The following is a 10,856-nucleotide window of genomic DNA, read 5'->3' on the forward strand; positions in this document are numbered from 1 at the left end:
AGCTTGAGCTAAATGAATCGACAGTAAAAACACTCTACAGAGCTGAAGGAACTGTGGTGTAGGATGATAAGCCTCTGTGGGTTCATCACTACCAGCAGCAACCTTGCTCCTATTTCTATTGTTAGTATGGAAATAATGGGCCGCTTTAAATCTGAGGTTGTGTAGATTTGTACTCTATATAATTATTACAGAAACATTTTGGAATTAGATATAAAAAAGGTAGTGTAACTGTAAACATATTTGGATGAGCCATGCTACTTCTCTCTTTGGTGCTTCTCATAAACATTGACACATTGCAAACATCTCTAGCCATGCATTTGCCTGCCCTCGTTGTGTTTATATGTACTTATATTCAGATAAATGATTTTCAGACTAAAGCTAAGAGTGCCAACCAACACAACTCTTTGTCACGTTCAGGTTTAATCTGTATCCAATTCTGTTTGGGGTGGAAAACCTACTTAGTCAGAGAGCACAGAATGTATGAAAATGTTCCCTCTTAAGAACCTGTCAACATGGTCGGGTTCAACTACACAACACACACTTAGTTTGACCTCAGTGGGTTAGGTTACTATCACACATCACATTAGTCCCTTCTTTATTTCACTGTTATGTCCTGAGACAAAGCATCCATCCCTCACAACAAGCATGTCCATTCATACTCATTAAGATAGCAGTAAATAGCTGGAGCCAACCGTGACTGGGGCTAATCCGATTGCCTGACACAATGGGCGCTCAGGGCAGACACATCAGTGAGCAGCCAATGGGAAAAGGGAACATACATAGACGTCTACACATCACAATTATAGGAGGGCAATTGGTCAGGAAATGAAAAACCATATCATTAACTGGTTTAAATGAGAGTCACACACATACACAAACTCCGTGGGAGTTGAAAATACAAACTCCTGTGTAGCAGTCGGATCAAATCCAATTGGATGAAGCTCAGTCCCACACTCACGTCGCACATATGAAGCCAGCCACCCCGTGCATTAAGGGCAGATATGAGACGTGGGGAGGTCAGAAGGTCATTAGGACAAGACTGAAACATCTGTAGACTAAATAAAGTCATTACTATGAAACTCTATTATCCTTCCTGACACACTCACATACACAATTGATGATAATAACTACTGAAAAAGGTGACAATAGATCCTGTTTTACAAATCGTATCTGGAATATATAAAACAAATGTGAAATGTTTGAGTGAGATTTAAAAATATAACTAGTCTTCTGCAGTTTCTCTTGTTTTTTTACAAGCACTGAATTCAAGCTTCATAGGAGTCACGCTTGGACTATTTTTTTAAATAAAAAAACACAACAACTAGATATGCATCCATAGTACTTTTCACAGCATTACGACACACCACCATGATTAAGAAAATCTTTAATTCTTCCATTTATTCCTTCAGAGCAGCCAGATGGGTTTCTCCCTTACCGTATCCCTGTCCTTCTTCTCTCATTATATAATATACGTTTAATCACAGAGGCAGCATTAGTCGCTATTTTTGTTTTGACAGCAGAGCTTGGCCTTAAGGCAGGGAGAGGAAGATGAAGGAAAGAGAAGACGAGAGATGAGGCGAAACATTAAAGAAATAATCAAAGTGAACTAGCCCGTTAACAGCCATTTCCATTGTGTGTTAGCAACAAGCCATCAAACTAAGATGTACATCCCGGTCCATCTGTGAGAAATTGGGCCAGCCACCAATGGACATTACATTATAGGGCCTTCTGTAAAAATAAACATCTGCATGTGAATATGTGAAATCCACTGGGAGAACACACTGATTACCTTAAGTACTGTACATTAGGAAAACAAACACGCACGCACTCACTCACTCACATTGAAGGAATGAGCTCAAACAGACTACTTGGTTGCAATCCTAACAGTCTCTTAAAAAATCCACTTTGGATTAGCATCAAATACATCAAAGTAGCCACCACCTAACCTCACAATTAGCAACAAAAACTCCTGTCTTGGTAGGCTGGGTCGGTAGAAACATGAAAACAGAGACCAAAAAATCCTGGGCTAAAAGACATTTGCTCAACCTGTAGCTGCAACCTGAAAATAAGCGGTGTGTTGTGTGCATGTAAGGTTCAGTAATCAACTAAAGGAATTGGCCTGAACAAACACAGAGCCAGAAGTGCAGGCAGGTGCTACCATCGGCCTCTTTTCCTCTTTCCCCAAACACACAACCTTTGTGGCAGCCTGCAAAAGGAAGGGTCTCCTGAGGCCAAGGTCACCTCCCTGCAGACCACCGCAGCTTTGCTCTGGCTCCCAGATGTTCTCTCTATCCCACACACACACACATACAAGCACACACACACACACACACACACACACACACACACACACACACACACACACACACACACACACACACACACACACACACACACAAAAGACAGACCTCCAGAACAGGCTTTTGGAGGCTTAAAAAAACCTTAAATTGACCAACATATAGCATGTCTACAGGCCATAACCAGTCAGAGTGTGTATATTTAATGTATTTATAAACACACTATATGACCTGTGTGTGAAGTAACTACTGCTTGTGTGCTTGGATGTTTCATTATTCTTTTTATTGAATTACTCTGTACAGTAAGCTGCATTGCATGTTTGTGTGTCTGATTGTTTGTTTAGGTTCCAACTTAAAGTTCATCTTGACAAGCACTTGACAACAGGAGTCCTCATATGTACGTTCAGACCTGTCCAAAGTGATGATTGTGCACTGAGTGTCTTAGTGTCTGTGGGTACATGCATGTGCACACATATGTGAGTCAATGCCTTAGCACTTGTTGAATAAATGATCTATTTCTGGTTTTTCCAAGGAAACAGGGGAAAGGGGGAGAGGGTGTTTTTGTGTGTGCGTGGGTGGATGTGTGTGTGTGTGTGTGCGTGTGTGTGTGTGTGTGTAGGGGTGATTGGGGGGGGGGGGGGGGGGATGGGAGGATGAGGCCGGCCATTTGGATGTTGATCAAGACAGACGTGTGTGTATGTGCATGGTGGTTGCTAGTGGAGGAGGGCAGTGGAATCCACACCAGACCATCTATTATAATGACAGGAAGCAGGAAGTACAGCCCCTTCGCAGTCACATGGCTGCCAGCTGTCTTGGCAACTAAAAAAGGGAAGATAGAGAACATGATAGGGAGCATGTGTATGTATTTGCGTTTATCTATATACACATGTTGGACTTGTCAGCTTGAATGGAGAACCTGTAGGTGGAGTACTACCTGCAGCTGAAATTTAGAAATGTGGAATATCTGATGAAATATTAAGAGGCTTAAAGATGAGCAACAGCATTTGTCAACAATCCGGATCTCCATCTTCTTCCGCACAAATAATCAAACATATCTACCTCAAAAACACAACCCCACCACCACTCCCGAGCCAAATCCAGTGCGGCCTTACTTCAGTGTTCAACATATGGATGTGTTTAGCAACTGCTGCTCAGTACACATGAGCACACCCACTTACGAGACACATGCATGCAGATATAAACTCACATAAATACACACACATGCTACAGATTTTTCCCAGACAGCGACATAATGAAATTAATGTCAGATTTTCTCTTCAGGATTACTGAAGCTAACATATTAAAGATTTTTTTTAAATCTAACACTGGGACAACAAAATACACCACACACACACACACACACACACACACACACACGTGATGCTAGGCATCCATATAAGAATCATGTTGGGCAACTTTCATCTCTCAGACTTTATATCACTCCAGGTTTATGGGCTGTGTGCTGGCTAATTAAAGGAGTATCAAATTCAACCACACAACCAGGACAATCTTTGAAACTTAAACCCCTCTGTTGCCGCTTGTGACCTGTAGTGACTAGACCCCTAAAAACAGACTCAATCATAGACTACAGATGATCAGACAGAAGACTGCAGAGAGGCCTACACAAATACTCACCTTCAGACAGGTGGGCTGTGAGCGGTGTCTGTGTCTCCTTGCAGTAAGAGACCACCTCTTTGGGAAGAAAGTCTACCTGTGTGATCTTTGAAGCCCCCAGTCTCTGCATCCTGCGCCTGAGTAAATAACACAAGATGCTCCGATTAGCATTACTATGTCTTCAAGTTCAAACCTGTCCTACAAACAGCACATTCAATTCACATGTTTCTCAAGGTTTAAAGCACTGGATGACAGGTGTCTGTGGGAGTAAAGTGTCTTGAAGAAGTCCAAAGACTCTTGTAGTATGAAGATCAACTCGACCCTGATGAAGGACACAAGCAGAAATGCATCGGTCTAAAGAAGTTAAAAAGTTGATCTTCATACTGTAAGTGTTGCTGGAGCTTTTTGACCTCTGCCTAAACAGAAAGCTTGCTCAACATTCAGATGATTGGGCCGTTACGTCGGTTTACCCATTATGTGAACTACATGACTTTAACAATAAGTGACATGCAAGCCAAATAAGGTACTTAGTATGTTCTTTAGTCGAGGAGAGAAGAAGGACGTACCCAAGCTCAGAATCAGCCTGCAGCTGCAGCACAGAGGGGTCTGTGTCCCACTGCAGGGTCCTGATGTCACCAACAGGGGGGGCAAGAGAGGACATGCAAGTTTACAAGCAGACCCATTGGAACAGACACTTGCACACGTGTAACAATAGTGCACAAACACACATTAAAACATGAACGCACACACTCCCTAACCCGCAAGCCCACTTATCTAGAGAACAGCTTGACACGGAAATTCCCATCGAATTTCTATGCAGGCACTGTTGATGGAAAAAACGTTTAGATAAGTGGATATAGCGTGGGAGGGCTATACATTAGGGAGACATTACACTGTATTTCATTATACTTCAATGTACACTATTTATTTAAAGATCTCTGCTCATCTCTTGCAATAGATTTCTTGGTCTTCTGCCAGGAATCTACCAGATCAAAAAATACCTTTACATTTATGGCCAAGAAATGTGCTATTGTTGTGGGAAGGAGGGTCAAAATAATTGTTTTCAGTGGGAAAACTATTTGACCCGAGGACCCCTGCAGAAATCTTTCTACTGATGTTTTGAATCATTCACAGCACCAAACGTTACCCACATATATCATTTGGGTCGGCATCTGCGTACTCGTGCATCCTTTGTGTTGTATCAGGTTCTTTGTCTTGACGTTTCATATGCAAATATGAGGTCGATGACACATGAAAACATGAACAATATATCAAGCAACATGACTTCTATTCCACACTCAAAGCAACAACATTCAGCATCTATGTACAGTTCACATATTCACATGTTTACAGCATCTGTAAATCAAGTATAATGTGACTTTGCGCTGGACATACATGACACTGAAATATCCGTGCATGATCATGGAGTTGGACAAATCACGACAAATAATGCTGCGCTCATTCAGTGCATTATCCTGGTTCCTAACCTAATATTAAAGGGGTAGAAGCTAGCAGCGGAAAAAGAAATTGGCGGCTGAAAACTAGTTTTATGGCAACTTGGTTGTAGTCGACTAACTGTGAAAGTACAACACTTCCAGCATCACTACACTTTTTGATGATACCTTTTAGGGCCAGTGAACACGCCCATGTAGAGCTTCAGCTTGTGCCACACGGCGCCAGGTGAGAGTGGCACGGCATTTCTTTAGCCTGACAGAGCGGCTGTTTTACAGTAACAGGGACGACACTTTAAGCAGCAGATTGTCAACCCTGTGGAAGCTGAAATGACTTCTGTGGCTCAACTGATGCGAGCAGAAATCTTTGAGGTGGCGTTAAGGGGGACAGTGGGGGCATGAGGCAGAAAGTCACCAGAGGGAAAGAAAGATGGAGGGGCACTGCGCTGTTTTGATCTGTTAGAGCGTGATGACCACACATTGCTGAGCACTGCTGACAACACTGTGGGTGCCTCTCTGAGTAAACTCAGCAGAAGAAGTGTGGGTGTGTGTGTGTGTGTGTGTGTGTGTGTGTGTGTGTGTGTGTGTGTGTTTGTGTGTGTGTGTGTGTGTGTTGGGGGGTTCCTGGGGGTTTGATGGGAAAATTCTTACCTTGAGGTCTGTACTTGGGACTTGTTTTTAGAGAACCCTGACCTAAGAAGGGACACACATACACAGCCACAGATGGAGAAGCTCAAAATGACATGCTATGATCCAGGGCAGATTTGGGGAGGAGATACAGTGGTCATACCAGGCATCAGAACTAACTCAATCATTTGTTAAAAAAATAAAAATAAATTCAATTTTTAGAAACTAAAAGAGCGGAGAGAGTCTAATATATCCCCAATTCCACCCCAGGCCATACGGGAACAACACATTATTAATGACAGACACTCGACCTATACATTCAGCTGCCATCAGAAACAAATGGAAAGCAATTGATGACCACTCTCCCCTCAACTGCGGGTTTCATTCCCCAAAGCAGCCATATGCAGAACTTAAAGTGTTAAAGATGTACAAGTTGCACAGAGGCAGGAGCGTGCATGATACATGAGCACTGAGGATACAACTACAGAAGAGTTGCAGGAGGGGAACAGCTCACACTTTGTCACTTTGCCCTCGCATCATACTTACATTGGTTCATGCTCATTTGGCTCAATATTGAAAACTTAGTCCTGAGGCTCACTAACCCTACTTTACAAGGTTTTTTAAACTCTCTGTTTGTTTGTTTTTTTAAACAAGACACTTATTTGCAGGATTCTACTGAATCTGAGACTTTACCTCAAGCTCAAGCTCAGCTTCTCAGAACTATCTGTTAGAGCTGCACAGTGGTCATCAAAACACAGTGACACAGTATGGCATGACGACTGACAGATATGACCTAAAAAGGCACCACAGCCTCACCATTAGAGACACACATCCTTACCTATACCTGTTGTAACATTGACAGGAGAAGAGACAGAGTATGCGTCAAAGGTGTCCAGAAATATCAAACAGCCAAATCAACTTCAGATGCTAAGCATTTTTCAGCCACATGGCTTCGTCTAGTTGGAGTTTATTCTAATTTCACTTAGAGGAAGGGGTACATTTGCTCATATTAAAACACATGTCTCTACACAAGCTGGAATAAAGGCAGAAAATGACTTATGGAGTGACTCTGTACTTGAACTTTTGGGTGAAATCCAATATTTTGGCCGTACCTGCTTGCTGCTGCTCCATCAACTGAATCCTGGCTCCCGGTCTCACTGGGCGTGCTCACCGATTTGGAGGGGGACACAGGGGTCGGCACTAAACGATGAAAACAACATGCATGTAACATTAAAGGCCGACTAGAACACACAGCTAAAAACAGCTGTGATGGAAAGCAAAAGAAAGGGAAGCAGAAAGAGCAGGGCATCACATGACTCATCTGTACTGAGGAGTTTCATTTGAAGACGCATTACAAACGACTCCAGCTAATAACAGCATAGCAGTGACCCAATTTTCAGGTGTTGAAAGTGTCGTTACAATATCAGACCACTAGAGAACAGTGCTTCCAGCAGCTTGATGGAAGTGGCAGACACCCTGGGGACACAACCTGCAGTTACTATGCAGACACGGACAGGAGGAACAGGGACATGTTCCTTTAGCCAGAATACTTTAAATGCATAACAGCTTGTACATAAATCCCAGTCAGTTTTTCCTGATAAAAAAAAACAAAACAATAAATAGTCCAACTGAAGATTTTAGTTCTTTATGTACACATACAGTAAGTTACTGGGTGCATCTTAAGCCTGCTTGTAGGTGACAATCCTTTCCAACCATGAAAAGGTCCCTGAGAAGGGTTTCTGCAGCAGATTTGGACTCGATTTAGACCAATCTGGGTCATTCCCTGAGTGTGTTGTAACAGTTAGCTGAACCTTTATTAGCTAAATTACCAGAGAAAGACAAGCAGCAGGATTTTAAGGATTTATTCATTGCGTAGAGTTTAAGAGTATTACGTACCTAGTGGAGGCTCCGGTGAGATGCCAATACTCTGTAGGAGGGCCTCGGTCTCTCTGCGCTTACGGTCCAAGTCTGAATCTTCTGGGGTCATTTCTCTCTTCTGCTGACTCTCTGCCTGCTCACGATACATGGAAACAAAAATGTCAGCTTACCTTTCATGAGCTAAAGAACAAGTATAACCAACACATTGATCAAAAAGTCCAACACTAACCTTCTGCACATAAACAGATGAATGTATGCACGTATGGACACACACACAACCTCAGCCTTTTATGTGTAACGGCCTGACAAAAAGCAATCGAACACACTCACAATACACACCAGAGTGCAGTACAGTAAGAGTGCCAGATGCGTGAATTTACTCACTTTCTTCCTTACCTCTTTCTTCTTCCTCTCCTCCTCCTTTCTCTTTTTCTCTTCCCTGATTTGGGCAAGGCGCTGCTTCTTGCGCTCCAGCTCAGCTTTTAGGTCACTTTTGTCTGACATGGTGTCCTTCGGGGCTTCAAGGCAGAGGATCAAGCAGGAATGAGTTACATTGAACACTTTCGCAATGTGCTCTGATTTCACTGTGACATGACACATTAAAGAAAAGTATGGGTTTGTTCTGGGGGGCCTTGGTGGGGCCTCAGAATCCCCACTGGGGTGTGGCAGTTATTTACCCGATACAGTTTTCATCCATGCTCTTTCAGGTCCAGCAACAATAAATACTTTAATATAGATCACCACTGTCACTATTACTGGGCCATACTGAGCTGAAGGGTTCTACATACGGAGTCAGTGACACCTATTTTTATAGAACTAGTCCAGTGTATGCATGCTAATCTTGCCTAGCCACTTCAACCATAACATTCCTATTAATTATCCTTGGGATTTACTTTCCAGGAATATTCTTAACACTGCTGAAAAGCTCAAGCTTCTTCAGTAAAATACAGCAGAATCCTTCCTTAATTTAATTAGTTCAATATATAAGCATAAAGGTATTACAATACAGACTACATGTAGCTATATGGTTGGATCTTGAACTAGGGGAGCTACCTGCTGTCTTAATAGCACTGTAAATTGTAAATGTAAATTGTAAATGTGAATTGCTAATGATTTGCTGAGTAAAGGGCCAGCGTCACATCTGAGACAATGCGCACGAATAGATGGCCCTTTGACCCTAGAGGTTCAAACACGACAGTAATGGGTAATGGGTCACAGTATGGGTTCTCACATCTGGATAATGATAATAAGAAACAAAGGAACTGACACATGCACAATGCAAGCATCACAACACAGGCTATGCTACATGAACATAGGGAGAACAAGCAGCTAGTGTATTGCAAAAGGCAATCGTAGCTAGCTAATCACACACATATGAGCGCATTCGTACTTACGTAAATATGTTCAAAGGCCTCACCGTGAATACGATATTAAATGTTGACATACATAAGGGATGATTAAATCAGAAATGACGATATAACTGTCTCTTATTGGTCACTCGTACCTTGTCCACTCGCACTGATAATGATGTGTCACCCGGTAAAGATGCTGTCTCACTGCTGCACCCCGACAAAAAAATCAACACATCCTTAACCTTAAAACCAACAAAACCAACAAAACCAAGGTTTCCCTGGACCTTGTCTTTTTGCTATTGTTGACACTGGTTAAAATAAAACATTTTAGCGGTCTAATATCCCAAATAATACATAAAGCAGGTGCATCGCACGCCGACACATCCCTAGAAGGAGCAGAGATGATGTTGAGTAGGAGGAGAGGAAATCCCTCCTCCTTTCACACGCACTGTCATCATCTCATGGCTTTAGCAACGTCGTCATCTTGTGGCAGGTTTAGGTAAGTGCATGGGTGAAGACAAAACTAATAAATAAATAATAATGTATAATATTATTATTATTATTAGTAGTAGTAGTAGTAGTAGTAGTAGTAGTATTATAACAGTAATAATAATAATAATAATAATAATAATAATAATAATAATAATAATAATAATAATAAAAATAATTAATTTTGTTTATACCTTGAATACGTTGCCCACCATAATTAGTGGTTTGTTATAGTTTTGGTCAAGGAAACGGATCTTGCACTTAACATTTGTTGATAAAGTGTGTAATCTCAATAAAGTTGGAGTTTAGGTTTTTTTTTTTAACAGAAACTCTGTGAAAAACACATTAAGTCAGTTTACTAAAATCTAATTTTGTTTGACACAAGACCACCATCCACTTTAGCAATAACTCTGTTATAGTTTTTTTTTTCATTTAGGTTAATCTTTAATTTGTTAGAACAAGATAACAACCCGCACTCTCAGGTCTGTAGATGCAAACCTCACCTCACCTCTTCAACATTGCCTACAACCACTAACTCCCCCCCTCCCCCCCTACATTACTTCTTCATTGTACTGTCCTCGTCGTTTTTTGGTTTTGTTTTATGGTTTTAGGCTATATTTTGTCAAAGTGTCTTTGAGTTCTTAGAAAAGCACTATAAAAAACAATGTATTATTATTATTATTATTATTATAACTACCATCTTTCTAATCCCAGGCCACACACTGAGGTCATGAGAATCATAAAGAAATGTTCTCTGAAGTTCTTTTTCTTCCTGTCTTATTTTTTCCTCACTTTACTGCATTCACTTGTTTTTGTAATTTAACCCATTGGGAAGAAATCTTTTGGAAAAAAAAGAAATGCTTGGTTTTATTTACAGCTGATATTATACATTCTATTTTCCATAGTTTATTTAATAATCTGATTAGGATCATCATCCCTATCTTTTTCCAAAAAATAGGCCTATTGAAGCTAGTTTTTTGTTTTTAAGTAAAACTCAAGGAAAGACTCAGTGAGGCTCTAAATTGTAATACTCTAGTAGTTTTCGATTCTTGCCCTACTTTACCCTAATTTAACTTTATTCAACTGGTTCAACTTTATTCAACTCGGTTTCTCTTACAAATGCTATTCTTAAAAATGTTTAATTGCAA

At 41.1% G+C, this 10,856-nt stretch overlaps 1 protein-coding gene across 7 annotated transcripts in view; it reads right to left on the reverse strand.

Annotated features, from left to right (window-relative positions):
* Positions 1 to 9,642, reverse strand: part of LOC109994625 (cytoplasmic dynein 1 intermediate chain 1) — a 56,369-nt gene extending 46,727 nt beyond the window's left edge. For 2 of the 7 annotated variants that reach the window (XM_020648057.2, XM_020648056.2), the window contains exons 1-6: positions 9,372 to 9,641; positions 8,252 to 8,385; positions 7,886 to 8,000; positions 7,102 to 7,189; positions 4,478 to 4,537; positions 3,933 to 4,048 (exon numbers count right to left, since the gene is read on the reverse strand). In XM_020648057.2, the coding sequence (XP_020503713.1) occupies positions 3,933 to 4,048; positions 4,478 to 4,537; positions 7,102 to 7,189; positions 7,886 to 8,000; positions 8,252 to 8,371 (499 nt within the window). In that variant the 5' untranslated portion in view covers positions 8,372 to 8,385; positions 9,372 to 9,641. Of the gene's footprint in view, positions 1 to 3,932; positions 4,049 to 4,477; positions 4,538 to 6,013; positions 6,056 to 7,101; positions 7,190 to 7,885; positions 8,001 to 8,251; positions 8,386 to 9,371 lie in introns of all 7 variants that reach the window. The other 5 variants (XM_020648054.2, XM_020648053.2, XM_020648052.2 and 2 more) reach the window with 5 other exon arrangements.
* Positions 9,643 to 10,856: the final 1,214 nt, after the last annotated feature.

Source organism: Labrus bergylta, chromosome 19, assembly GCF_963930695.1.
Source record: "Labrus bergylta chromosome 19, fLabBer1.1, whole genome shotgun sequence".
In the NCBI taxonomy this organism is placed as follows: Eukaryota; Metazoa; Chordata; class Actinopteri; order Labriformes; family Labridae; genus Labrus; species Labrus bergylta.